Raw genomic sequence first — 27,500 nt, forward strand, 5'->3', positions numbered from 1 at the left:
GTCTGCGCATGAGTGGCTGTGAGCAGCTCGATGGGTGGGAGTGTAGTCGAAACAAGTTTGTGCAAGTTCGTGCAAGTTCGTGCAAGCACTGCAGGTTTGGGCTTACGTGGCGATCCTGCCGGCTGTACACCGCTGCTCTCGACCAGAACCAGCAACGCGATGACACAGGCGCGCAAGCACACACACACACACAAGCACACGCGAACATTTGTCAGTATCCACGCAAAGGCACACACGAGGCAGGGGGACCGAAAGACGGAGAGGCAGGCAAAGAGACAGAGACTCTGTGGGAGAGAGGGGAGAGGAAGAGACAGGTGGACAGACACGCACGCAGAGGCAAAGAAACAGAGAGAGACAGAGAGAGAGATCACGCATGTACACACACACACACACACACACACACACACACACACACACACACACACACACACATACGAGCGCCAAACAACCACCTTTTCTTCACAAATGAGGCGTTCAAGAGGTTCGGTGTTGGTCTCCCTTTCGGCGACGATACAATGAGTGACGCGTCTGGCGATATTGTCGCCATGGCTAACTATTGTCTATCCACACCAGCAGCCTTGTCGATTCGACAAAGGGACAGGCCTTCGAGCGTGTCGCGAGCTGTGCAGTTTGCGCGGCAAAATGTAACGTCTGTGTCACACCGCACTGTGTGCCGTGTGCCGCTGCCACCAAAAACGACTCACTCACTCAAACACACACTCGCACACGCGCGCGCAAATAAACGAAGCACACACGCTGTGTTTGGTTGCAGTGTTCCTTCAGTCGCTTGTGCACACACACACACACACACACACACACACACACGCAGTCGATGAGTGCAGTGCTGCTTCTTGCTGGCTGGTGGTGGTGTCGGTTGATGACGGTTGATGATGAGGATGATGATGATGACAATGACGCGACGGAAAAAACGGCTGCCGCCTTTTTTTTTCATTAGTTGCGCATCAAATAAAACGCTAGAGCACAGTGAAGGAAAAGGTGGACGCACTTCCCGCGCAAATCAAAATCGTACTAATCGTACAGCAGTGCTCGCTTGTGGCGGTTGACATGCGAGTCGAGCGAGTCGATGAGGGGTTTCAGCACATCATCAACACTTGAACAAGTCATCAGGAGGCGACTGGCAACCAACAGCAACAACCGCGACAACTCACACTTCAAGCCGGCATACGAGGCGTCGTTGGAAGCGCCCTGCTCTTTGCTGACTGACTCACATGACAACTCCTCACCCATTCTGGCCTTTCTGGGTTGTGACGGCAAATGCTGCAGTCGGCCTTGAATTGTTCAAAACTGTCAAGGAAAGTTCACAAGGTTCGGATCTCCTTTGTTTGGTGCTCAAGGTGTTCTGTCCTTCTTCACACCACACACACGCACACGCACACATACACACACACACGCACACGCACACGCACACCGCACACGCACACACACATGAGGACGCCTTGCACCCGTGACAGGCAAGCAAAGAAGCAAGCAAGAAGACCTTCAGTGTTCGTCATCATGCTGTTGTTCTTCTGTTCCGAACCAACAAAGGGACAACACTGCCACCAACGCATAAGCGGGCACGCATGCATGCATGCAAGGCAAAGGGCCAAAGCGCCAAGGTCACCCGCGCCATGAACAGCTAGCCAGAACGACCGACAATGACACCGCGGAGAAGGTGGTCCATTGTCATTTACGCCAGCCAGCAGCAGATCAGAACATCTGACCAAGGGACATAGCACACAGCTACCACAACAACAACAACGGCTGCAGCCACTCGTCGTTGCAAGCACGCACACAGCACACCAACAATCGTTGCAAACACGCGTCTCCCTTGCACACTTGCACAGCTGTCCAATCAGTGAGGTGAGACCCTCCAAGGCAACGTCACTGGCGCAGTCTTGTCAACAAACAAACAACCGACGACAACCTCAACAGCACCTCGACACCTGTGTTGTGGACACCTTCTACAGACCGCTATAGCCTCGTCTCTTCTCATTCTCCCCTAAGCCACACACACACACACACACATACAGACACACACACACACGCACACATACAGACACACAGACACACACACACTCACATCAACGACCTTCGGAGCCTGAAGTCCTTGCCCTTCCCGAGTGTAGCACAGCGACAAGCAACGCGCTCTCGAGGGCAGCATGTCGACATCCCTTCGTCCACGCCCACGCCAAGCTCGCAGGAGCAGCGTCCACTCCAGCAGCAGCACACCAGCCAAGCACATCTTCGCCCCTTCCTTCATGGGCAGCATGACGTCCACCAAGGACTACGAGCGCGTCTTCGAGGCTGCACGCACCGGCAAATGCCACGTGATTCGCCAGCGCTCCTCAGATTGGGTGCGCACACATGGGCTCATTGAAGGCATGGGCTTTGTCTTTGACACCAAGGTCATCAAGCGCTGGACAGACGGCATCACATGGTGCGTTGATGCGCCTTTGTGTGCTTGTATGCGCGTGTGCGTGCGTGTGCTCGTGTGTGCGTGTGTGCGTGTGTGCGTGTGCGTGTGTGCGTGTGTGCGTGTGCCATCTCTTGCGCCTTGTGTGCCCTTGCGCCCTTGCATACCGTGCATGCATGCACGCAAACTCATCCCTTGCTTCTCCTCTTCCCCCTCCCCAACCGACACGCCAGGTCCGATTCCATTCACCCGCATGGCGGAAATGTCATGATCTACCGTGAGCTCACGCGCCAGGCCACGCGGTCAAAACGCCTCAGTGAAGTGAAGGATGGCCTGCGCAAGAAAACGCTCAAGGACCCAAAGTCCACGCTCAAGGTCGTCTATTACTACAGAGAAAGGTGTGTGCGTGTGCGTGTGCTTGAGTGCTTGTGTATGGGGTGTGCGTGCGTGTGCTTGTGCTTGTGTATGGGTGTGTGTGTGTGCTTTTGTGCTTGTGCTTGTGTATGTGTGTGTGTGTGCGCTTTTGTGCTTGTGCGATGTGTTAGTACTTGTGCTTGCCTGTGCTTGTGTCTGTATCTGTGGTTGTTGCTCATACCCCACCGCCTCGCAACGCCCGTCCCCACAGATCTGCAGATAAATACGGGACATTGACAATGTTCAACCCTGGAACAATGTACTCAGGCCACGACCAGAGCGAAATCGACAGTGAGTTGATCTGCCCACGCATACACGTGTACTCATGCCCTTGTGCTCATGAGTTGTGCGGAGTGTGCACGTGCTCTCCAAGATGCGAGGCAGGATGATGCTGTGCCATATCAGCATGCTCGTGGCTCAATCACTGACTTGTTTTCGTGCCATACTTGCTCTCCTCCAGGTGCCTTCTTTCTGCTCGGCCTGCGGGACCTTCGCGTTTACTGCCTCCCCAATGGCAAGACACACAAGGAGTGGGCAAACTCCACAAGCCGCCCGGCGTCAGCGTCGCCCTCACCATCGGACACATCCGACGCCGCATCGGAGCCAGAGGTGCTCGTCGCCACCCCCAGTGCACATGTCCCGCGCGTGCGGGCAGCCGCGCCCAAGGCAGTGCGGCGACGCAGCAGTGGCGGACGCATGCTGCGTCCTACTGCCAAGCTGGCCAGGTCCTCGTCACAGCAGCTCTTTGGCCGCCCAGTATCGCCAGTCATGCCACCCATGCAACAACAACAACAACAACAACAACAACAACAACAACAACAACATGTGGTGCGGCCTCTACTCGATGGCAACGACATTCGCCCGCACAGCTCGGCATCAGACGCGGAGCCGGTTGCGCTTGTGGAGGAGGATGTGCAGCACATGCTCAGCAGACACGCTGGCAGCGACTCCCCTCACCCTGACGAAGAACGGTTGTACAGCAGTGACCAGCAACACATGCAGCAAATGCATTGGCAACAGTGTCCGCCGCCTCGTCAAATGATGACTTCCCCAACACCATCCTCGTCTTCGTCATCGCTTTCTTCAGCTGCCTCCTCATCCACCTCTTCGCCACAAGACATGGCCACATCCCGTACAGCAGCAGCGGCAGCGGCAGCAGCACACCTGGCTTTCACTTCGTCGTGCGCGCCGCACATGTGGCACCCGGTTCCTCACTACCACCGCCACATGTTGCCTCGATCTGATGTGTATTGTGAGTGATGTGCTTGCTGTGGTGTGGCTCTATTCTTACCTGTCTTCACTCCCCTGTTGGTTCACCTCCCCCGCCCCCTTTGTCCTCCTGTCGATTCGACGCGTGTACAACTCGCTCATCCACAAGGACCTCCCTCTGTTTGTTTCGTTCAATGAGATGTACTTGTGCCGAACAGCATGTGCTGGTTGCATGCTCCCTTCGATCCGTTGACTACCGCCTTCAAAGAACACTCCTCCTCTCGTCTAATGTGTGCCCCACCTCCGCCACAATTGTCCGTGGAGCTGATCGATCTGTCAGTCTCTGTCAGAGAGGCAAGTGTCTATTCGACGCATTTGCGGCCCTTTTCCCTTTGGCATGTATTGTTTACGCCCTCGCTTGTTTCGTGGTTATGGTAGTCATGTGATGCCTAGACTTGGTCGCGTTTCGCACACGCGCATGCAGAAAGAGCCCAACGGTAGCCACGTTGTGACTGCTGTGTTCAGATGATGATACAAATCCCAATCAACCTACGACAATGATATGAGACACACGGTCAGGATGCCAGATAGAAGTCAATGGCAGAACGAAATTGGCAGATACAAGTAGTGGGGAAAGCGATTCTAAGACGAGGCGATAATGGACAAAGTGAGATGAGTGGCACGCCAGCGTTGCAGACACGAGACTCACATCGGTTACACCAACGTGCGCAAAACAACGCGCACGAAGCATGGAAGCAAAGCACAACACACCATGACAGTTATGACAATCGCATCAGTGAGCAATAAGGTGACATAGAACAAAGAACAAAATCCTTCACTTCGTTCCAGGGTCAAGAAGACAAGCAGACAAAGGACATGTCACAGCCCTGCCTTTTCGCGATGGGGCTGATACGAAAATAGACGTACACAAACAGACATAGGTAGACGCAGACACACACTTGCACACACTTGCACACACACACACACTTGCAGACAGACAGACGGACAGTCAGAGAGACAGGCGGACAGACAGACAGGCAGACAGACACAGACACAGACATACACACACACAGAGATACATGCGCACTGGTCATCGGTTTGCGCGGCGTAAGCGGGCGGCAAATTCAGGCAAGACTTGCGCAAAGACACGGCCCATCTCCTCCAAGTGTTGCGGCTGGACCTGATGGCCCTTGTATGGCCCTTGATCCGGCCCATTGTACGTGCTCTCCATTGTGTAACTGCACGTGATGCCCATGTTCCACACGCAAACGCGGGAGGTCGATAACTTGGACTGCACCAGCACAGGCACACCCCACGCATGAAAGGGCGACAATGAGAAAGCGAAAGAGGTTGAGCCCAGCAAGCCGGTCGGCGAGTAAGCAAGCATGAAAACGTGTGGCGCCATGTTCGCGTGCGTTTCCCATGCGCAACAACAAGAATAGGGCCCAGGGCCAAGAGTCTCAGGAGCACACGCCAAGATCACCCACAACAAGAGCCAACAACCAAGCATCACAACAACCCATGATGTATTCACACCTTCTCCACTTTGAAGCGCGTCCCTTTCAAAGAAAATAACGGCGCGCTTGACGCCAACAAATCAGGCAGAATCTGGTCCCAGAAGGCACACAGGCGCAATTGAATAGCGAGGGCAGGCCAGAGCGTGAGATTGGCACATGTGCGAACATTCGGGGGGCGGGGCGGAACGCGTTGCGAGCAACACCACGATTCACATATTCCTGCCGTGAGCGCGGGAATCATACCTGCTCTGCACCAACAGCGTCGTCCACCCGGCAGCCGTACAGAAACACATTCTTGCGACGCGAATGCCCGTGGAAGTCACAGTAGAGCTGAAGCATTGAATATTACACGAGCACACACAACATCAACAACACACGTGCGCACACAGACAGCGCAGAGGCCATGAGACATGGCAAAGCATTGTACGTGAGGCAATTCATCCGCAGGTTTGTTCCGTTGGTTCATGGCATGACTCGAGAAGTGTCGCAAACGTGCCTTCAACACGGCTTACGCACGCTGACTCGAACTCACACGTACATTCATTCATACATACATTCATACATACATACATACATACATACATACATACATACATACATACACACATACACACATACATACATACATACATACATACATACATACATACATACATACATACATACATACATACATACATACATACATACACACACACATACATACACACACACATACATACATACATACATACATACATACATACATACATACATACATACATACATACATACAAACATACACGTGCGCGCGACATGGAAGGGGCACATTGTGACAGCTCACCATGACATCGCGACCGTGGTGGAGCAGATACTGGATGAGGCGCTTTGTGCAGTAGACGGTCGGGTGTTGCGTTGGCTCGGGGTGTGCCCTGATTCATGCACGTGCACGTCGTGCCAAAAGTAAGCAAGACACAAGAAAATCATGTGTGCGACTTTGCCATACAAGTGGACATGTACGAACATTAGTCTTGCCACTCAGACGAGCGCAAGGTGCAAGCACGTGTTCGACAGGGAGACAGCAGGTACATGTGTGTTATTACGTGAAAACGAAAACCAGGGCGAGTCATACCAGCGGCGGTTGAGATCGCAGCCAGAGAGGGAGCAGCGATGGGAGCCGTGTGCAACACCATCAGGGTTTAGCATGGGAACAATCTGCAGTCACAGGCAATGGAAAGGGCGTGAGCGTAGTGCTCGTAAGTGTGTCTTCTCAGCTGTTGTCGAACACGTGCTTGTTTGTGGGAGCTTGGGCGTGTGTGTGTGTGTGTGTGTGTGTGTGTGTGTGTGTGTGTGTGTGTGTGTGTGTGTGTGTGTGTGTGTGTGTGTGTGTGTGTGTGTGTGTGTGTGTGTGTGTGTGTGTGTGTGTGTGAGTGCGACAGCGCGAAGCTGTTGTGAGACGTTCGTGCGAACGACGACACACCTTGAACACGAATCGTCGCCGGAGGTTCTGAGCATTTGGATGATCGCTGCAGAGAAAGTCCAGCAAACCTACACCACACCAGTGTTGTGCATGTGTGTGATTGGGTGCGTTGAGAGCGTGATCGGCAACGAATAGTGTGTAGAGAAGGCCAGTTGCCACACACTGAGCCCAAGCACACGTGCAAACACAAACAGACATGAACGCAACCGCACAAAGGCACAAAGGCACAATCAAACGAACAAGCAAGCACGCAGCAACGTAACATCAACTCAGAGAACCTGTGCACGGACCTTTCATCATGTAGCTTGCGTTTGTTTCGCCAGGGTGGACGCGGCCCGTGAGCACGACATAAGGGCGACGTTCGAGCGGACACGACAGCAAATCCTTGGCGTCAAAGGAGGTGATGGTGAGCAGGTCGCAACGGTTCTCGCACAGCGTACGGCACAGCAGCTGACGGCGCAGGAAGCGGCGCCCCCTCGCCGCTGTTTCAAGGGCTTCGAGGTGCTGTTGCAGTGCCGTGTAGGAGAAGGGGTAGTGGTACGCAAAATACACGCGCGAGTGCTTCTCGATCGTGCGAGGGGTCACAAACGAAAACGTAAAGGTGAAGTAGCGACCGCCTTTCTTCTTGCGGAGTTGCCGGCCGTGTCGGTTGCGGAAGTACGCACACACACACGCGCGCGCGCGCGCACGAACACACACACACACACACACACACACACACACACACACACACACACACACACACACACACACACACGCATGCATGCACACACACACACACACACACACGCATGCATGCACACACACACACACACACGCACGCACACACACGCATGCATGCACACATACACACATAAATGGGCTCCATCTCTCTTCCTCTCCACCTCTCCACCGCCCTCTCCACTTGCACCCTGTCTGACCTGCGAAGGTGCTTGGGAGGAGTGTAAAACGGGTCAACCTCCATGTCTGAGCGCGGGTGTGCAATGCCGGGTATGTTGTCCACAGCACACGGCTTTGCCAGTTGGGGCTAGACCGTGCGTGGGCAGGTTGTGACGGCGGTAAGAAAAGACAGCGAGATGATGCATGTGGGAGAGATGCCTCAGCTACGTGTGAAGCGAGTGCAGTCAACTACAACAGGATCAAGACAGAGCAAGCAACAAGTGGGAGTCGAGAAAGAGCAAGCCAATACCTTTGTTGCTGGCACGGGTTGCGGCTCATCGTTGAACCACGCGTCCGCTATACCACGACAACGCACGCAACACTTGTTGGTGAGCCCCACAGTGAAACAAGGGTGGAGCGAGACAACCCGAATACACAGACCAAAAAACTGGCTCATCATCCGCACACACGCACACGCACACACTCACTCACTCACACACACACGCACACACTCACTCACTCACACACGCACACGCACACACACGCACACACGCACACACGCACACGCACACGCACACACGCACACACGCGCACCGAAGGACGGGTCAACAATTTCAATGCTCATTTCATCAAGAAGCTCCAGCTCGGCCAGCGTAAACTCCATGATTGTCCGTCCACCAAAACCCCGTGGTGATGTAGCGCCAGAGACCCAACTTCGTGAGGCGGGAACACCGCCACCAGCAGTCGCACTGGCTGCCGTCCACTTGCTGGAAACAGACACGCCAGCATCATCGCCATTATCAGCGCCATCATCACTCCCGCGAACAGCGCTGTCATCGACAGCTGCTGCTGTGGGACGCATGGTTTTGTCTGCGCTCTCCACGCGGCGGAGTGGATGCTGCTGCCGTCTTGTGTCGCTTGAGGACGCCGGCCTTGCTGTTGCTGGCGGGACGGGTGACTCAGCATCGGCGTCGCTGTTCTCATCTGTTTCGTCATCATCATCACCACCGTCATCATCATCATCAGCATCATCGTCGTCGTCGTTGTCGTCGTCATCATCATCATCCTCGTTATCACCTTCGTCATCTTCGTCATCACCCTCGTCATAATCAGCAATGTCGATGTTCACGTTGCTCCGGGTCTCATCGACTTCGCCCTCGTTGTCACCATCCTCATCACCATTCATCACATCACCATCGTCGTCTTCGTCGTCGTCATCATCATCGTCGTCGTTGTCGTCATCATTGGGCCCCTCCAAGTCAAAGGGCCGGGTCTCCGAGTCCGCGTTGCTGAGCAGCTCTGCCAGCTCGTCGTCTTCCTCGTCGTCGTCGTCTATGTAGCCCCTGAGAATGCGTTCGCTAAACTGTCCACGGGTATCAAACTCGGAGTGCACGCCAGCTTGATCTTCTGCCCCTTCCGGTCCATCATCGTCGCCAGCTCTTTGCTGGCCATCACCCTGATGTGCATCATCTGCATGTGATTGTCTGCCTTGCCACTGTGCGTCATCATCCCTGCCATCGCTTCTTCGTGCCCGCTCCTGAACACCACTCAGCCACATGCGCACGGCTTCCTCGCTGCCTTCAGACGAAGCCCTCACTGCACCAGAGCGCACGTTGCTGTCAACAGATGCCTTCTTGCTGCCGTTGCCAGACCAGCTCAGCCCATCCGACAGCCCATCATCGGTGTTCATGTCGTCGTGCCCTCCATCAAGCATGGGATGACGGCCGCTGGCGGGTAGTGACGACCACGCATCGTCCTCAAACAAAGCTGCTTCATCGTCGCCATCAGCACCATCACCATCACCATTACCATCGCCGGTGTGCTGTGGACGCACGGCCATCATCAGCCCAGCAGCACCGCCGCCGTCACCATCCTCCTCCTCTTCCTCCTCTTCCTCCTGCTGCACTGCCGGTGGCCGTGGTCGGCGTCGCTGAAGCGTTGGCGACACGCGTGGGCTGACCCGGTAGCGGCCGGGGGCGATGCGCCTGCGACCGCGATGGACAGAGGCGCTATCAAGCGCCGCCGCCGCCACGTCGCCCTCTGTTTCGCCGCCGTCACTACCCTCGCGACCACGACTGCCGTCATCTCTCAAATCAGCTTTGTCCCCGAAGGCTTCCCCTTCACCACCATCACCAACATCAACATCCTCCTCCTCGGCATCTACATCATCATCGTCACCGTCGGCGTTGCTGCCAGTTTGTGCCGGTTGGTGCGCGGTCTGCGTGCGCTGCGGGATGTGCTGCACAGATACACTTTTGCCTGCCATCCGCGCCATGGGGGTCACGGCTGATGCTGGTCGCGTCACACATGCAGAGTGGGAATGCGCGACACCTGCGACTCCATCGTGGTGGCGGTTGTGGTGGCGGGCAGCAAAAGCTGAGCTTCTGTCCTCCTCGCTCAGCTTGGATGGAACGGATTGCACACGGCGAAGGGAGTCGGGGGACAGCGGGCGCCCGGGCGATGACACCGCGCTCTCTGACGCCAACGATACACACGATGCTGGCGATGTGGTGTTGCTGGCAGGCGTGGTCCTGAGATGCTGCGTTCGCGAAACACCGCCGCCGCCACCACCTCGCGTGAGTTTCTGCGACCGTGTGCGCCTCTGCTTACTCCCGCTGGCAGCAAGAGCCGGGCTGCGTCGCTTTGCCCGTGCTGACTTGGGCTGCTTCTTCGTCCGCCGTCGTTGCGTTCGCGGAGAGCGCCGGCCTGAGGCGCGGGCTGGACTTGGGGAGCGGCCGCCACCGCCACCGCCGCCACCTGAGCGTGATGCCAGCGGCTCTGTGCCTTCCTCACCACGCATTTGGTTGCCAGCGGGAGCCTCAAGCATGCTGCTGGCATCGTCGTTGCTGTGGTCATGTGTAGCGTTGTCAGCGTTGTGCGCTGGGCTGTGTGCGACCATCCCAGTGACACGCGTATCATATTCGAAAAGGGGACAGTTTGGATATTCGCCAGCAACAAGGGCGATGGTGTTTGGGGACCATGGCAGGAAGGGGCCGGCCTCATCTGCACCGTCAGTGCCGCCATCATCAGTGGTGACGGTCATGTGCCGCATCTCCTCCGCCAGCGCGCGCCCCTGGGGTGGCGCTCGTCGCTGTAGCCTTCGACGCTGCTGCTGCTGCTGTTGCTGCTGCTGTTGCCCTTGTTGCTGCTGTGCGGGGTAAGGGCTGGATGATCGGCTGTTGGGAAGGCTGTGAGTCATCAATCGCCGCCCTCGGGGCTGCTGGTGCAGCTGCGCTTGCTGCGCTTGCGTCTGAACATCACTTCCATCAAGACTTGTACGTGTTCGCTGCCCCGTGCGTTTGGTCGGCGTCAGGGAACGCTGTCGTGCACCACCGCTCTGCCTCGGTGCTGCTGCTGCTGTTGTTGAGGACGATGATGAAGGTGAGGCGCGTGCACTTGGAGACGGGCTTGGCAGTCGCGGGAGGTGCACGACAAGGCGGCGCTGGCCCGCAGTAGCGCCCGTACCGGAACTCGATGTGGGCGAGAGTGGCAGTGGTGCCGTGATTGGAGAAGACGATGCAGACATGGTCAGCATGGCCGATGCTGATGCTGCATGCCCGAGGGTGCCGCCGCCACTGCGCATGTGCACGGCGCTGGGACTTGCCACGCCGTGTTCACCGGATAGTTGAATGCGGGAGAGCGACACGCTCTCCGTCGGAGCAGCGGTCAGGCGCAGCATCTCTGCTGTGTGTTCAGCACGTGGGGAGAAGGTGATTGGGTTTCGCGGCAAAGGGATCTGCAACTTGGGCTGTTCGCAGTGACGATGAGCAGCGTTTGTAAAAGGCGAGTAAGTGAGTGTGCGTCAGGAAGTGAGTAAGTGTGTGAGTGAGTAAGTGAGTGTGCGTCAGGTAGTGAGTAAGTGTGTGAGTGAGTGAGTAAGTGTACGAGTGTGAGATTGGGGCGGTGGTGTGAAGTATACGTCTAATGTGAATGTGTGCCTACAAGTGCGTATGGGTACTCCATGCATGCATGCAAGCAATTCCGCAACAGGCGTGCGAGTGGTGGTCACAGGTGCTCGTACCATGCATGAGATAAGCACGTCGCAGCAGTCTGAAGAAAGCGTTTCTGTCTCTGATCCTGTCCACATCATGAGAGCAGAGAGCAATGGACGGTGAGAAGATGAAGCATTGCAGCGACAGAACAAGTGGTAGCAAGCAGGGGATCATCAGACACACACACACACACATACACACATGACATAAAAGGAAGGAAGATGCAGCCCACAATAACCGACACACACGCCTACACGTGGGCGCGTACCGGCGAGTGCATTCATGGCGTGGTAGAGCAAGTCAATGCCGCCACACTCCGCGAGCTGCTTCCGGCCCGTTTCTGATGGAGAGTGGACAAGCAATAGAAGGGGCACATTCGCACACACAAGGTTAGGGTCGAAGCAAGCAATGGCATGGTATGCATCGCTCGTTCGCTTGTTTGCTTGCAAGTACCACAGGGGAATAGTGTAGACCATGCGCGGTGAGGGGCTTACTGTGTGAGCAAGCTGCACGGAGAATAGCAACGAAGGACCGACGCAGGTCAACGTGCTTGTTGCTGCAATGGCAGGACGGGGACACACGCGTAGCGGAAACAAGTGGGTGAGATTGACGTTCAATCAGACATGCTCGACGACATTTACATGCAGCGAATGCACACACACACACACACACACACACACACACACACACACACACACACACACACACACACACACACACACACACCGCTTGTCTGTGGCGTTCCATTCGGAGAACATGCCGAGAACAAGACGGGTGCCCTTGCGCTTGCAGAAGGATATGCAACTGGCCGGCACGGCGGAAATGAGGTGGGCGAGGGTGATGCAGCACAGGCGCAGCATGTCTGTGTGTGTCAAAGAAGCGTTTGTCTTCATGATGCTCATGAGAAGCAGCGTGGTGCCGTTCTTGTGCATGGACAAAGCGGACGCCTTGTTGGTGGACACATGGCTGAGCAAGCGCAGCGCGGGCGTGATCATCTTGGCCTCGTTCTTCTTCTGCTTTGCAAAGTGGAGGACGACCTTGAGCGCGCCAGAAACGCGACAAAGGATTGGCAGCCGCTTGTCGTGTGCGGATATGTCGCTGAGGCAGTCCATCACCAGCACCAGGCCAGCGTCACTGCGTACGGCACTCTTAGTCATGACGCGGCACAGCGCATCCGTGGCACCGCAGTCGACAAGGCGGGCACACGCGCGCGACGAATGGGCTGCGAGGAGGGCAGTGACACGTGCCATGTCCTCGAGTGCCGCGTCGTCAGTCATCATCTTCAGCAGCGACACGATGATGGTCAGATACGCCTTCTTGTGGCCAACGGCCTCTCGCACGCGCTCTGCAGAGGAACAAGTTGTAGAGCACGGCACATGAAGTCAGTGAAGAAGGACAAGCAGGCAAGGAAAAGACGGCAAAACGCCGCTCAGCAAAGCCGATGCAGCTATACATGCATACACACGCATGAACGCACGCACATATGCACGCACATGCACAAACATGCACGCATGAGCGCACGCACATACGCACGCATTCACACACATGCACACACATGCACACACGCACGCACGCACGCACGCACGCATACAAGTACACACCTTCTCTCGCCACAATGCGACCGAGTCTGGAGCACTGGAGACGAAGCGCCTCTGCATCGTTAACGGGAGACAAGCTCTCGATTGTCCCCAGGATGCGTCCAGCAGTGCCAACAGCATCCTTGGCAGACTTCTTGTTGGAAGTGGTGCGACGGTGCCCGCTCCCTCCTCGCTTGCCTACGCTGCTGCTGCTGCTGCTGCTGCTACCGCCGCCTGTGGTGCCAGTGCTCTTTGCGCTGCAGGAGCTCGAGCGAGACAGGGGCTTTCCAGTGCTGCTGGCGTTCTTCTTGCTTGAGGACTTGCTGGTGCTGCGGCTTGTGGTTGCACTGCCACTGCTCTTGCTGGACTCCTTTGCTTTACTCTTGGTTGTGCTGCTGCCACTGGCCTTGCGGGAGGCCGGCGCTGAAGAAGAAGAAGAAGAAGAAGAGGAATGAGCAGGGGCAGGAGCCAGTGGCTGCGTGCCCGTCGTTGGGGTCTTTACAAGGGGAGGCGATGGCGTTGGACGATAGGAAAACACGTTGTGGCCGCTGCCCTGCTCGCGCTGCCCCGACAAAGCTGATTCTGCTTGTGCCACGGCCGCTGAGTGCTGTGGAGGCGGCGGGGTGGACGAAGGAACTGGTGATGGGGCCCTTGGCGTGGGAGACATGACAGGTGTGTGGGCGCCGGATCTGGCGGATCGAGCAGATCGGGCGGGTCGCACAATGTTTGGGGACATGGAGTAGTGGTGCCGGTCCTCGTAGCTGATACCGGCGCCCGGGTCTGGTGACCGCGCACGCACTTGTAACTGCCTGCCACCCATGCCGCGTCGAACCAGCCGCGGGCTGGTTTGGGGTATTGCACCCACATGGCGAGAGCTCAAGCCCTTGAGCCCCGCTTTCTTCTGCATCGCTGCCTCGCTTGCAAGCGCTGGTCCAGGATGTTGGTCTGTGTTGGATGGTCGATATATTGCTTGGCACACTCAAAATGGGAAGTCAAGCTGCTGCGTTCTGCGTGCGTGTGCCCGTATGTGTCTGTGTATGCGCGTGTGTGTGTGCTTGTGTGTGTGTGGTTGTGCTTGTAAGTGAGGGAGTCCTCGATGGCTGCCTGAGGCTTTGCGCTGCTCTTGAAAGGCGCAACGGTTGTGGAGGGTGCGAGATGTGTGATGGTTGGTTGGCTGGCTGGCTGGTAGTTGGGGAATTTCGCTCGTCGCTCAACCAGCGTCTCCCAACAAAAAATTTTTGAATCTGGCGGAGGGTCTGCCGCGACTTATTCGAATGTTTTGTGTGTCTTTGTGTCACACGTGCACACACACATCCACACACACACACACACACACACACACACACACATAAACACCCACACGCACTCACACACACACACACACACACACACACACACACACACACACACACACACACACACACGCACGCACACACACACACACACACACGCTCACCCCCCACCCCACCACACACACACACGAATATGTAGCTTCAGTCCGATTGGTTCGTTCAAGTTCAATGCGAAATTAATATACATAAAATGTCATTGTCACATCACATAAGAGTAGCAAAAGGAATGAAATGGGCAAAACAAAAGCACTCGTCCGCACTGCCCATGATGCCGACCACGTCCACACCAGGACCCTTCTACACCTTCCCCTCAACCAAACACTAACCGGCGCCAGCGTCGTCGTGCTTGTCGTCACTGTCATTGAGCAGCCCGGCACTCGCGAAGAGCGGGTTGAGAATGACGGGGTCGTTCAAGCCGCCAGAACCGTCGTCTGCAGGCCGGCGCACGCGGCGCACGCTCTTCGTGCCATCGGGCCCAACACTCTCCACTTCAATGTACCCAACGTCCTCATCCTCCTCTCGCAATACAGGCGAGCCGCCATCGCCAGCATCAGTATCATCATCGTCACTGCTGGCGTCGGAGTTGTCATCGTCACTGTCACCGATGAACCGAGACCGCCTCTTGGGCGCATGCGCAGCGGCACTCGACCGTCTCCGTCGCACACCGTGCAGCGGGTCAGCTTCACCGTCCTCACCGCCAGCGGTGCCATTTGCATCAGAGTACACGAGGCCAGGGTGGCTGAGCAGCGCCTCAAACACGGACGAGCGGGGATCATCTTCCCTTTGTTCGTGCTGCTCCCCAACGCCGGCGGCATCATCGCGAGGCTGTTCACTGCTACGTGAAGCTGCATACACGCTGCGCCGTGCGCTCGTCTTCTCCGCACGGTCATTGCCGTCGGTGAGATCGTGGTGGTCGCTGCGCGTGTCTGTCACGTGCTCTTCGTGCTCCAGCCAGGGGTTTGGTGTGCGCAGAAACGCCGGGTTCGCCGCCTCCAGGGTCCTGCCTTGCTCCTGCTGGTGGCGGTGTTTCTTCCCATCGTCAAAGTTGATCACCACAGACTCGTTCTTGGCCTATAGAACACGCCAGGGGGGGGGAGGGGGAGAGAGGGTGTGAAGGGAGTGCAATCGCGGAAAAACGCGACGGCGAGTGAATCAAACAAAGCAACACGGTAGCGTGAGTTATGAATGCAAACACACGCATACATAAACACAAATACACACGAGCACACACACAGACACAGACACAGACACACACACACAGACACACAGACACAGACAGACAGACACACATAAACATACACAGATACACAGACACACACAGACACACACACACAGACACACAGACACACATACACAGAAACACAGACACACAGACACACATACACAGAAACACAGACACAGACACACGCACACTGAACCAACCCTGCGGCGAAGAATGGAGATGGTCAGAAGAGCAAAGACGATGAGGAGGAGGGCACCAAAGATGTACCCAACAATAACGCCAGGCGACACCGAAGCAGCACTCGCGCCCGCGTTCGGGTTGGCGGTGGTGGGGCTGGCCGTTGTCGTCGACACCACTGGTACCGTGGATGTGCTCAACGGCAGCTGCCCTGTCGTTGACGGCGTCAGTGAACCCGTGCCCGAATCAATGATGACAACACTGCCGGGATCACACAGCGGGTTTGTGGCGCCCGCCGATGCTGAAGCCTGTGCTGCCGATGTTGGCGCCTGCGTTTGTGCTGGTGCTGCTGCTGTTGTCGATGGCACAGCTGTCGTCGTCGTCGTCATGGAAGTGGCATTGGCGGCGCCTGTGCCAGTACCATCACCGGTGGTGGTTGTGGCGTTGGAGCAGTAGGACAGCAGCAAGTGTGTGACCACGCTGGCATCCAGCGTTGCGCCCGTGACGGGATCAATCACAGCGAGCGTGATGATGTGCAGGTCATCCACGCGTGCACTTCCCACCACATACACGGTCACCCCATCTGGCGTGGCATCCCCGAGCGTCAGCTCAACGGCCGATGTCTGGTCTTGCCCGCACGTCGCAGACGCATCGGCTGCGCTGCCATCACCATCGTCGCCACTGTTGCATGCGGATGCTGCTGAGAGCTGCAACTCCACAAGGCTCTGCTGCGAAGCACATGTGTACGGCTGTGCGCTTTGGCTCGCCGTGCCTTCAGTGTCTGTGACTGCGGGGCGGGGAACACAGACCGTGAGTCCGCTGCACCTGTTGTTGTCGCACGCGTTGGCTGGATACTGGCAGCGCGCACCCGTGTACGAAGCCGTGCACACACACGTGTACCCGCTGTCGGCCGTGTTGTCGTTGCAGGTTCCCCCGTTCAAACACGGCTGCTGCGAACACGACGTCTGCAGCTCGTCGCAGCGAAAGCCGCCAAACCCAGCCGGGCACAGGCACTGGAACGTGTTGCGGCCCATGCTGTCCACGCCGTCCACACAGATCGCCCCGTTCTCACACTGGCCCGAAGCACACGTGTCCGTCAGCGCCGTGCAAACCTCGCCCTCGCGTGCATGCAAGCACACCCGCTCCACGCACCGGCTCTCCGCCTGGGAAAACACAAACCCAGGCCCGCACTCGCACGTGGCGTCACCACTGGCGACATCAACACGGCAGGTGTCATCCGGCCCACAGGCACCCAGCACACCGGCACACGGGGTGACGGCGATGGTGGCGCTGATGTTTGCACGCAAGCCCGCAGCATCCGTGGCCAGCAGCCACACCGGCAGGGAAGCAGGTAGCGTGTGCTGCTGCTGTGGAAGGGCAGTCGCAATGAGGGCGTCGAGCGGAGCAGTGACCACGACATCAAGTTGTGCAGTGACACTTAAGCCTGAGGACAGGGGTCCACCAACCTCCACCGAGAACGTGTCACCAATGTCTTCGTCAGCGACAACAAGGCGAGCCAGCGTCGTGCCCGTTTGCACCCCGGCTCCAACACGCAAGCAATACAACGAGCCGCCGTCGTTCGCCTGCGCTGTGCCATCCCCAGCGTTGTCAGCGATTGCTGCCTCGCACTGCACACCCGCAAACCCAGGAGGGCACATGCAGGTGAATGTGAGACCCGTGAGGTCCTCGCTCGGCTCCACACAGCGACCGCCGTTCTGACACGGCGTGTCGCGGCAGCCACACAGCGTCGACACTGCCGTTGGCGCCTCTGGTGCATCGCGCACAACAATGACCGCAGTAAACTCAGCGCTGCTCACCACGCTCACGCCATCACCCCCGACACCGTTGTCGTTGGCGGTGAGGGTGAGGGTCCACACTGCGCCCGCTTCGTAGTTAAGGCGCTGGTCGGTGATGGCGATGGTGCCTGTTGCTGCATCGAGCGAAACAACCGCTGCCTCGCCGCTCACTGCCACATCCACAGCTGGACGCGTGGACGGAACCACAAGTGGTGACGACGAGGACAGCGACGGAGAAGCAGCCAGAGGAGCAGCAACTGTCGCGCGCGCCAGCGTCAGTGTGCATCCATTGCTTGTGCCGGCAACACAGCCCACCACACCAAGCGTCACACCAGCGCCCTCGCCAGCTGCCGCTGCCTGCTGCTCAATGAAGGCCACGTGCATGGGATCACCAACACCAGCGACAGCATGCGGTGTCGTCGTTGCATTGCCGCTGTTTGCCACTGAGGTGGTGGCTGTGAACACGGGGGCGGGCGAGATGGCAGCGAGTGAGGGCAGCAGCGCTTGGGATGGCGTGAACACGGCCGCCTGTGGGGGCTCTGCAACGTCTGCAATTGGCACCACAATGAACGTGACTGCCTCCGTCGTGCCATCGCTGCATGTCAGCGAGACATTCGCATGCTTGGTGCACTCAAAGTCCACGGTGCCGCTCAGTACCACGGCATTTGCAGTGGTGATGGAGACGTTGTAGCCCTCGCGGCGCGAATCGCGACAATACACCGGCCGCGCCCACTCGTCCACACCCCCACCAGCATTGCCGCCGGCGTAGGTGGTGGTGGTGTGGACCGGGCCCGGGGCTGGGGCGGCTGTGCACGAGACCTGCGCTCCCTCAGAGTCGACGGCAGCAGTGATGCGCGCAAGTTCTGCCTGCGTGTATGTGCCTTCCTCCAGTGGCATCTTGCGGATGGAGAGTTGCACCTGCGGTGGTTCATCAACGTTCACCACGGGCACTGAAATGCCCGTCTCGAAGGACAGCGGCGAGGCGCTCACGTCCTGCGCACGCACGCGCAGCTGCAGCGTGGCTGTTGTCTCGTAGTCCAGGGACGCATTGAGACGAAGCGTGCTGCTGTCTTGGTCAGCGTAGATGCCATGCTGCGCAAGCAGCGGCGACGGCGCATTCGTCCATTCGACAGAAAGGCGGTGCCGGCCGTACGCAGTGGTGGGCGCGTCCTGGTCCGACACCGTGCACGTGCCAAGCTGCGTGCCAGGCGACGCATCCTCGGGCACGGGCGTGAGGGCGCACGACACGGCGGTGATGGGATCGTTGGCGTCCTCCACCACGACGCTCACGTTCACGCGGGCTGTGATGGGCGAGTCCTTGGTTGGGTCGTCGACGCTGTCGGTGACGGTGAGCATGAGCAGCCGCCGCTGGGCCGCTTCGAAGTCGAGCGGGCGCTTGAGCACAACGCGCTTATCGCTCAGCACTTGCACAATGTCAAAGGGGCTTGCTGTGAAGGTGAAGGTTGACGGTGGTCCACAGCGCAGCGATGCGCAGTCATCCGGATCAGACACACGCGCGTGTCCAATCAGCAGTGGCGCCACAGTGTTCTCCCTCACACGCACCACAACCATTCCGCCACTCTGTGACATGCCGCTGCCAACGCTCGTACTGCCAGGCGACATTGTGGTTGCGTTGAGGGTGGCTGCAGGAAGGAACGCAATGCTTGGCGGCTCGTTCACGTTTGAGATGGCAAGCGTCACGTCGCTTGATGCCGTGAGCGGTGGCGTGCCAGAGTCTGTGCACGCCACGCGAAGTAACATGTCAGGCGTGTTCTCAAAGTCCAAAGGCTGTGCAAGGTGCAGCTCTGTGGTGTTGCCAACCATCACCACTGTCACCACCACCACCACAGATGTAGACGGGTCACCCGTTGCTGGTGATGACGATGGCACTGCAGTGGTTGAGCTGCTGCTGCTGCTGCTGTTGTTGTTGTTGGTGTTGGTGTTGTCGGGATCAGTGGCAATAGCAGTGACGCGGCAGGTGTGGGTCTGCTGTTCTGTGGCATAAGGGGTGTTGTCCGGATCCACGACGGAGATGCGGGCTATGGGCGTGCCCACAGGCGTATCCTCTGGCACCACGAGCCGGGTTGTTGCGTGCCCTAGCGACAGCAGCGGCTGCAGCTGAACGGAGGTGGGGGCCTCGTTGACGTTCTCCACGGGGATGTCAAACACCGCGGAGATGCTTCGTGCCTGCGGTGTGCCGCTGTCCGTGGATGTGACGCGTACACGCAGCAGGGGTGTGCGCTCGTAGTCAAGGGCCTGGGCTGCTGCAAGCTGGAGCGTGCTGCCGTTGGTGATGATGACGTCAATGGGCGTGGTTGCCTCCTCCACAATTGCGGTGTACGTGTGCGTTTGTGAGGCATCCTCGTCCACCGTCGCAAGGCTTCCTAACACCGCACCGGCCTCGTTCTCGCGCACGGGCGTGGGTGTCAGCATAATTGCCAGGGGAGGGTCGTTCTGGTCCGCCACCGTGACGTCAAACTCGCGCTCTGTCCATAGGCCGCCCTGGTCGGCCGCGCGCACGCGCACGTGCAAGAGCGGCGCCTCCTCTGCGTTGAATGGCCGGGTCGTCTCCAGCCGGTTCCCAACCACACGAAACGCGCTCTCATCACGCGCTGTACAGCCGCCGCCGCCGCGGCCGCTGTCACCTGAAACGGTTGTCACTGTAGCTGGTGCTGTTGATGGTGGCTGCTGCTGCTGCTGCGTGGCTGCACCTGTGACTTCAACGACGCAAAACTCCAGCGACCCGCTTCCACCGCTCGTCGTGTCGTCTGGGTCGACCGCAAAGAGGAACCCGGCTGCCGTGCCTGCAGGCATGTTCTCGGCCACGCGGGTGCCGGAAAGGCTGAGTGCTGTTGGGGGCTCGTTGACGTTGGTGATGTTGATGGTGAAGGTGATGGTGCGGGAGAGGGCGGGCGATCCCGTGTCTGTGCATCGCACCGGCAGCTCATGCGACGCAGCGCTCTCATAGTCAATGAGAAACGGCCTGTCCACGACCACCACCCCGCCAGACACCAGCTGCCCCACAAACTCGCCAGCGCCACTGTTGGTGCTGCCCTCATCTGCGCTGCTGCTTGGTGGCGCGAGGGGGTTTGCTGGGGCGACGATGGCAAAGGGCGAGTTGGCGTCCAGCAGGCGACACGCAACGCCCTGCACTGCGCTGTTGTAGTTGTCTGGGTCGCCAACCGCAATCTCCGCCACAACCGCGTTTGCGGGCGAGAGCTCGGGCATGTGCGTGTTGTTGAGGCGGACGAGGGCTGGTTGCTCGTTCACATCAAGCACCTGCAGCGTGAGGTTGAACACGGCGCTGAGCGGCGGCGTGCCGGAGTCTGTGACGAGCACGGAGAGGGCAATGATTGGGTTGCGCTCAAAGTCGAAGCACGCCGTGTCGTTGGCGAGGAGACTGGTGTCACCAGCAACGATCACGGCCGGGCAAGGCGCCCCGTCTTGCAGGGTGGCGGTGAGCAGCGTGATGGTGTGTGTCTGGCTTGCATCTTCGTCGTCAACGACGAGCGGGGAGATGAGCTGGAAGCGCTGCACGTCCTCGCGTACGGTGCTTGCAAGCAACACGCCGTCGGGCGGGTCGTTTGCGTCGGTGAGGGCGAGGGAGAAGGTGGCAAACGCAGGCAGCTGTGCGTTCACGTCCTGCGCGCTGATGGTCACGGTGATGTTGGCATCGTCCTCCTCGTAGTTGAGCGGTCGCACAAGCACAACATCCACACTGCACCGCGCCACCTCTGATATGTAGTCTGGAACCGTCACGCCAGCAGGCAGCTCGGAAGCAGTGAGCACAGCGCAGGTGGGCGCTGTGTCGTTTGACACGGCAAGGGTGTCGGCGGGGAGCGTGGCAAACTCAATGACAGCGGTGCTGTCGGGGTGGTAGGCGATGGCCTGGCCAACGACGCCGCCCACAGCCTGGGTAGAGACGGGGGTGGTCTCTTCAATGGACGTGGCGGTGAAGGTGATGAGTAGCGGCGGCTTTGCGCTTCCTTCCCAGATGAGCGTCTTGGTGAAGTCTGCAGACTCGGGGGGCGATCCGGAGTCGGTGACGCGGAAGCAGGCGTCAAACTGCTCAGGCACGCCGACAACGGCGCCGCTCAGCACCAGGTTGAGGCTGCTGTCAATGGAGAGGAACGAGCCCAGGAATGACGAACTTGGGCACAGCTCAATCACGTGCGTCTGCGTGGGCCTCCCCGTCAGCCAGTTGCGGTTTCGGTTGTTGTCTTGGTCAGCCACCTTCACAGCGGTGATGTTGTGCGCGCGTTTGTTTGTGCGCGCGTTTGTGTGTGTGTGTGTGTGTGTGTGTGTGTGTGTGTGTGTGTGTGTGTGTGTGTGTGTGTGTGTGTGTGTGTGTGTGTGTGTGTGTGTGTGTGTGTGCGGGGGGGGGTGTTCATACAAGCATGAGGTGACGTGAGAACAGGCATCCAAGTGCACTCAGTTGTTGTTTGTGTGCGTGTGTGGTTGTGTGAATACATGCGCGAATGCATGTGCGTTTGTTGAGCCCTCACGGTGAGCACGAATGCACGCGTGTGTGAGTGTCGAAACGCACTGTGAAGGAGCCGATGGTGTCCGAGGCATTGAGGTCCTTGGTGATGATTGGGTTGGAGAGGGTGAGACGGTGTGGAGGGTCGTTCCTGTCTGTGATGCGCAGTGGCACCTGGAACGTTTGGGAGAGCGGAGGAGAGCCGTTGTCTGTGCTGACAATCTCCAGGTACGTGATCTCCGCCACCTCGTAGTTGAGCGGGATGCTGGTGGCCACGAGCTTGTCGCCAGACAGCGCTATTCTTCCTCCGTGCGTCGATTTGAGCTGGTACGTGTGGGTCTGGTCAAAGTCAAAGTCGATGGTGGACAACTGCGCAATGACGTCGCCCTCCGGGATGTTCTCCGGCACCTTGTTGGGCGAGATTTGCACCAGGTACGGCCGGGAGTTTGCGGCACTGCACCCTGGCACTCCACACACGAGCACAAGACACAGCACCGACAAGGCAAGCCATGCACACCGAAGGCTGCTGTTGCTGACGCCGCTGCGCCTGCTCCGCACAACAACAACGGCAGGCATTGTTGTGGTGAGTGAGAGGTGTGTTGTTGTTGTGGGTTGTTGTGGCCATATGTGACTACATTTCATGGTGTTCAGAGCGACATGTCAACTTCGGAGGGTAGTGGTGGGCAGCGTGTTGCCAGCACGACCGCCATGGGTAGTGGTGGCAGCAGCAGCAAAGCCGTGTCGTTTGCGACGGCGCGCGGGATTGATGCCATGCAGTTTGCCGAGTCGCGCATCCAAGAGATCAAGGGCCTCCTCTCAACCCTCTCTGGCCCAGATCGCGTCCGCCGCGTGGTGCGTATGATTGAAAGCGTGAGTGTGAGTGTGAGTGTGAGTGTGAGCGAATGTGTGAATGTGTGAGTGTGTGAGTGAGTGTGAGTGTGAGTGTGCGTGTGAGTGTGAGTGTGAGTGTGAGTGTGAGTGTGCGTGTGAGTGTGAGCGAATGTGTGAATGTGTGAATGTGTGAGTGTGTGAGTGAGTGTGAATGTGTGCGTGTGTGAATACAACTTGCTGTGTGGGTATCAATCCTGTGGGAATGCGCTGCACATTTGGCGTCACCTTCGATCCTCACTCTGCTTGGACAGCATCAAACGATGCCGAGGCATATGCGCCGAAGGGCAACCAGCCACAACGTCAAGCGGCTGCCCATTCGTCTTCGCCAAGCAGCAATTAGAGTGAGTGACAATGCGTGGGAGTGCCATCGGATTGTCGAACGCGAACAACGGCAGGCATTGTTGTGGTGAGTGAGAGGTGTGTTGTTGTTGTGGGTTGTTGTGGCCATATGTGACTACATTTCATGGTGTTCAGAGCGACATGTCAACTTCGGAGGGTAGTGGTGGGCAGCGTGTTGCCAGCACGACCGCCATGGGTAGTGGTGGCAGCAGCAGCAAAGCCGTGTCGTTTGCGACGGCGCGCGGGATTGATGCCATGCAGTTTGCCGAGTCGCGCATCCAAGAGATCAAGGGCCTCCTCTCAACCCTCTCTGGCCCAGATCGCGTCCGCCGCGTGGTGCGTATGATTGAAAGCGTGAGTGTGAGTGTGAGTGTGAGTGTGAGCGAATGTGTGAATGTGTGAGTGTGTGAGTGAGTGTGAGTGTGAGTGTGCGTGTGAGTGTGAGTGTGAGTGTGAGTGTGAGTGTGCGTGTGAGTGTGAGCGAATGTGTGAATGTGTGAATGTGTGAGTGTGTGAGTGAGTGTGAATGTGTGCGTGTGTGAATACAACTTGCTGTGTGGGTATCAATCCTGTGGGAATGCGCTGCACATTTGGCGTCACCTTCGATCCTCACTCTGCTTGGACAGCATCAAACGATGCCGAGGCATATGCGCCGAAGGGCAACCAGCCACAACGTCAAGCGGCTGCCCATTCGTCTTCGCCAAGCAGCAATTAGAGTGAGTGACAATGCGTGGGAGTGGGTGTATGTGTGTGCGTGTGTGTGCGTGTGTGTGTTCTTGTATGTGTGTGCGTGTATGTGTGTGTGTGTGCTTTTGTATTTGTGTGCGTGTGTGGCAACTGTGCGTAAGGCTGTGCGCAACGCTGCTTATGCCTGACGGCTGTGGCGTGCGCTCATGTGTGCGTTTCTTTTCCCCTTGGTTGTGGAAAAAGGAAATGGAGAGGGTGCCACCGCCAAAGCAATCTGGAACAGCTGCCAAGAAGAGCCGCGAGAAGAAACGGTCCCGCCGCAACCGTCGTCGCCCTTCAAACCTGAACCGGGAGTACGCAAAGCGGTCCGCTCACAAGGTACATGCACTTGTTTGTGTGTGTATGTGTATGTGTATGTGTGTATGTGTGTGCGCGAAATGTGTTCCTTTGAGGTGAAACAGTCCCCACTGGAATACAGTCGAGTAACGAATGAGCCTGCTTTCCCTCACCATACACACACACACACACACACACACACACACACACACACACACACACACACCGCCCCTCAGACGTGGCTGCACACCCACATCTGGCACACGAAGCGGTTCAAGATGGAGGCCTTGTGGGGATGGCGCATTCCCGTGCACGCAAACGAAAAGTCTGTTCGCGCCAACTACCGCTGGGTCAAAGGCGCCCACTGCACCATGGCAGACATGTCCTATTACAGCTGCTTCCAGCTCACGGGCGCCCGCAGCGCTGTTCGCGCCGCCCTGGGCGCCTGCCTCCCATATCCACACCGCATCTTCGACGGACGAGAGCACCACCGCCTCATCACCCGCGTGCAGGCAGCAGGAGCAGCAGACAACACGGCCAGCACTGGCACAGCTGACGACAACAAGGCAACTGCAGGCGCACACAAGCACGGCGAGCTCATTGGTGTCGTCTCTGTCATCGCCACCCCATGGGCCCCAGCACCACCAACCGCAGAAGCATCATCGTCGTCGTTGTCGTCGTCGTTGTCGTCGTTGTCGAGTGATTCCGAGTGCTCTGTGTGGGTTTGGGCGCATCCGTCCATTGCGGTGGACGTACACACCGCCATTACCACCGCAGCAACAGCCACATCAACAACAGCAGCAGCAACAACAGCAGCAGCAACAACAGCAGCAGCAACAACAGCAGCAGCGCAGCACGGAGCCACCACCACTCCAAGCACCAGCACCACCTCGACTGGCGGGAGGGTGAAGGTGGAGGACATGAGCGGAGAGTTGTGCCGGTTTCGCTTGGTTGGCGGTGCATCGCACGCGCTTCTTGTGCGCGCACTGCACGTTGCTGTTGATGGCGAGGAGGTGCAGGCACAGGACGACGGCAACAGCACTGATAATGGTGACGGTGATGATGGAGACAGGGGAGTTGTGAAAGACAAAGACGACACGGGAGAAGGTATCGTGGAAGATGGCGGTGGTGGTGGTGAGTGTGTCCATGATGGCAATGATGACGATCATGATAACGACGATGATACTGCTGGTGGTGGTGGTGGTGGTTCTGAAGGTGTGCGGCAGATGAACACCTCACTGGATGATGGCAGGGCCGATGTTGCTGGTGTTGATGCTGGTACACTGCGCACCCGCAGCGATACAGCGGTGTGGCAATCCCTGCGTGGCATGCGCGACCCGAGCCAGCTGTCGGCGGGCGCTGCGCTGTGTCTGACCGTGTGGGACCCGCGTCTTCGCTCCCCGTCATCCATCCACCCGCCAGACCAGCACGCCGTTCACACACAGGACACCGATGGTGACACGCAGGTTGGTTGGGTTGTGTTGGGGGCGGGAGAGGGGGAGGGACCAATGCCCATGGTCTATAGTATGTCGTGTCTGTATGTGCGTGTATGTGTACGCATGTATGTATGTGCGTGTGTTGTATGTCGTGCGACTTCGTGTGGTTGTGAGTGAGTGAGTGAGTGAGTGTGTGAGTGTGTGAGTGTAATCATGTGTTGCGTGTGATTGCACATGTGACCTGTTTGCACTGTTGCAAGCGTTCCATTCACAGCTCATGATGTCATCAACACTCCCAACCCACCACCCCCACCACCAACACCGCCGCCCACCAACACGAGCAGGCATGCCTGTTAGAGTGGATCACAACATCCACGGCCTCTCCGCTGTGGTCCCCCACCGCCCGCGCAGCTATCAACACATCCAAGCTCCCGCAGAAGATGCTCGACAGGCGCCGCAGCCGCGTTGTTGGCCGCGTTGGGGGCGACCTCCCACCCACTACGAAGGACTCGCTCCTCCCACTCCTCCTCATCCAGCGACCAGGCAGCACAGCCTCAAGGTGCGCGTCGACATGTGTGTGTTTATGTGTGTGTTGATGTGTGTGTGTTGATATGTGTGTTGATGTGTGTGGGTGTGGTTTTGTGTCAGCATGCGTTGAACATGTGTACGTGTCCAGACGTTGCGCCATGGCTGCTCTGTCTATGTGCACTGTTCATCGACTCCATCACCCTCATCCTCTTATTCCCCTCGTGTGCACGTGTGCTTTGTTTAGGCGCGCGTCCGTGTTTGCGGGCCCCGGGAGCGGGTATGCGTGCGGATGGGACGTGGTGCTGCCGTCGGCGTGGGCGCGGGAGGTGTGGCACTGCCTCGTCCACGCCGGCGCAAAGACGTGCGGCCTCCGTGATGTCAGACAGCACGCAACAGAGCAGGTGTGCATGCCAGGGTTAGAGTGAGGGAATGAGTCAGTATGAATGCAAGTGAGTTTGGAAAGTGTGGGTGGCTTTGAGGAAGCGGGTGAATGTGTGTGTGTGCATGAGTGTGTGTGCGTGTGTACATGTTGTTGTTAACACTGTACACGAGTGCGCAAACATTTGGCCATGCACCAACGCTCATGTGTGTGCGCAATCTGGTGCGCTGTTGTGGGTGCTTACACGTTCGGGCCAACACTGCGTTGAATCAGGGCATGCTCGGGTTTCCGTTTGACTTTGTTGGCACGCGTGCACAGCACTTGTGGCGTGCCCACACCAGCACCCAGGACCTGAGCAGGTGCGAGTCTGCCGGTTGTGTCACCGTCCAACATCTTCGTACCCCCCTTGCACGC

General features: G+C 57.9%; 6 protein-coding genes across 6 annotated transcripts in view; 3 read left to right on the forward strand and 3 right to left on the reverse strand.

Moving 5' to 3' along the window:
* The window catches only part of PTSG_03206 (WEE protein kinase), a gene marked incomplete at both ends in the record, with an annotated part of 5,500 nt that extends 4,953 nt beyond the window's left edge, over nucleotides 1–547 (reverse strand). Inside the window, 2 exons of the mRNA XM_004995733.1 lie at nucleotides 107–132; nucleotides 453–547. Coding sequence (XP_004995790.1) covers nucleotides 107–132; nucleotides 453–547 — 121 coding nt within the window. The remainder of the gene's footprint in view (nucleotides 1–106; nucleotides 133–452) is intronic.
* A 935-nt stretch (nucleotides 548–1,482) lies between these two features.
* On the forward strand, nucleotides 1,483–4,074 carry PTSG_03207 (uncharacterized protein; the record flags this gene model as incomplete). The annotated part of the gene is made up of 5 exons (XM_004995734.1): nucleotides 1,483–2,440; nucleotides 2,650–2,814; nucleotides 3,042–3,121; nucleotides 3,291–3,804; nucleotides 3,918–4,074. The coding sequence occupies exons 1-5, from the start codon at nucleotides 2,163–2,165 to the stop codon at nucleotides 4,072–4,074; spliced, it is 1,194 nt and encodes a 397-aa protein (XP_004995791.1). The 5' UTR covers nucleotides 1,483–2,162.
* Nucleotides 4,075–4,397: 323 nt separating this feature from the next.
* PTSG_03208 (uncharacterized protein) lies at nucleotides 4,398–14,683 on the reverse strand. Its single transcript, XM_004995735.1, has 15 exons — nucleotides 13,488–14,683; nucleotides 12,613–13,231; nucleotides 12,381–12,442; nucleotides 12,155–12,226; nucleotides 11,916–11,971; nucleotides 8,489–11,642; nucleotides 8,205–8,251; nucleotides 7,926–8,042; nucleotides 7,306–7,639; nucleotides 7,016–7,083; nucleotides 6,668–6,750; nucleotides 6,380–6,467; nucleotides 5,800–5,886; nucleotides 5,576–5,647; nucleotides 4,398–5,330 (listed from the first exon to the last, which is right to left on the reverse strand). The coding sequence occupies exons 1-15, from the start codon at nucleotides 14,368–14,370 to the stop codon at nucleotides 5,130–5,132; spliced, it is 5,943 nt and encodes a 1,980-aa protein (XP_004995792.1). The 5' UTR covers nucleotides 14,371–14,683; the 3' UTR covers nucleotides 4,398–5,129.
* Nucleotides 14,684–15,048: 365 nt separating this feature from the next.
* On the reverse strand, nucleotides 15,049–23,108 carry PTSG_03209 (NOTCH2 protein). The gene is made up of 3 exons (XM_004995736.1): nucleotides 22,557–23,108; nucleotides 16,238–22,243; nucleotides 15,049–15,886 (listed from the first exon to the last, which is right to left on the reverse strand). The coding sequence occupies exons 1-3, from the start codon at nucleotides 23,064–23,066 to the stop codon at nucleotides 15,137–15,139; spliced, it is 7,266 nt and encodes a 2,421-aa protein (XP_004995793.1). The 5' UTR covers nucleotides 23,067–23,108; the 3' UTR covers nucleotides 15,049–15,136.
* Nucleotides 23,109–23,147: 39 nt separating this feature from the next.
* On the forward strand, nucleotides 23,148–24,435 carry PTSG_03210 (uncharacterized protein; the record flags this gene model as incomplete). The annotated part of the gene is made up of 3 exons (XM_004995737.1): nucleotides 23,148–23,342; nucleotides 23,856–24,060; nucleotides 24,347–24,435. 3 exons carry the CDS (start codon nucleotides 23,148–23,150, stop codon nucleotides 24,433–24,435), a joined length of 489 nt encoding a protein of 162 aa, XP_004995794.1.
* Nucleotides 24,436–24,653: 218 nt separating this feature from the next.
* Nucleotides 24,654–27,500, forward strand: part of PTSG_03211 (uncharacterized protein) — a gene marked incomplete at both ends in the record, with an annotated part of 4,058 nt that continues 1,211 nt past the window's right edge. Inside the window, 5 exons of the mRNA XM_004995738.1 lie at nucleotides 24,654–24,785; nucleotides 24,980–26,209; nucleotides 26,524–26,738; nucleotides 26,952–27,108; nucleotides 27,360–27,470. Of these exons, the coding sequence (XP_004995795.1) occupies nucleotides 24,654–24,785; nucleotides 24,980–26,209; nucleotides 26,524–26,738; nucleotides 26,952–27,108; nucleotides 27,360–27,470 (1,845 nt within the window). The remainder of the gene's footprint in view (nucleotides 24,786–24,979; nucleotides 26,210–26,523; nucleotides 26,739–26,951; nucleotides 27,109–27,359; nucleotides 27,471–27,500) is intronic.

This window comes from Salpingoeca rosetta, assembly GCF_000188695.1.
Source record: "Salpingoeca rosetta unplaced genomic scaffold supercont1.7, whole genome shotgun sequence".
Classification (NCBI taxonomy): domain Eukaryota; class Choanoflagellata; order Craspedida; family Salpingoecidae; genus Salpingoeca; species Salpingoeca rosetta.

Excerpts from the sequence above, each read along its gene's own strand:
- PTSG_03208 (XM_004995735.1), bottom strand. The coding sequence starts at position 14,370 with ATGCAGAAGAAAGCGGGGCTCAAGGGCTTGAGCTCTCGCCATGTGGGT. Across the intron at positions 11,643-11,915 it reads ACGTGCTTATCTCATGCATG|CCCAAGTTGCAGATCCCTTT; the intron begins GTACGAGCACCT and ends CACTGCGAACAG. Across the intron at positions 7,084-7,305 it reads CGCAAGCTACATGATGAAAG|GTTTGCTGGACTTTCTCTGC; the intron begins GTCCGTGCACAG and ends GGTGTGGTGTAG.
- PTSG_03209 (XM_004995736.1), bottom strand. The coding sequence starts at position 23,066 with ATGCCTGCCGTTGTTGTTGTGCGGAGCAGGCGCAGCGGCGTCAGCAAC. Across the intron at positions 22,244-22,556 it reads ACACCATCGGCTCCTTCACA|GTGGCTGACCAAGACAACAA; the intron begins GTGCGTTTCGAC and ends ACCGCTGTGAAG. Across the intron at positions 15,887-16,237 it reads TCTCCATTCTTCGCCGCAGG|GCCAAGAACGAGTCTGTGGT; the intron begins GTTGGTTCAGTG and ends CGTGTTCTATAG.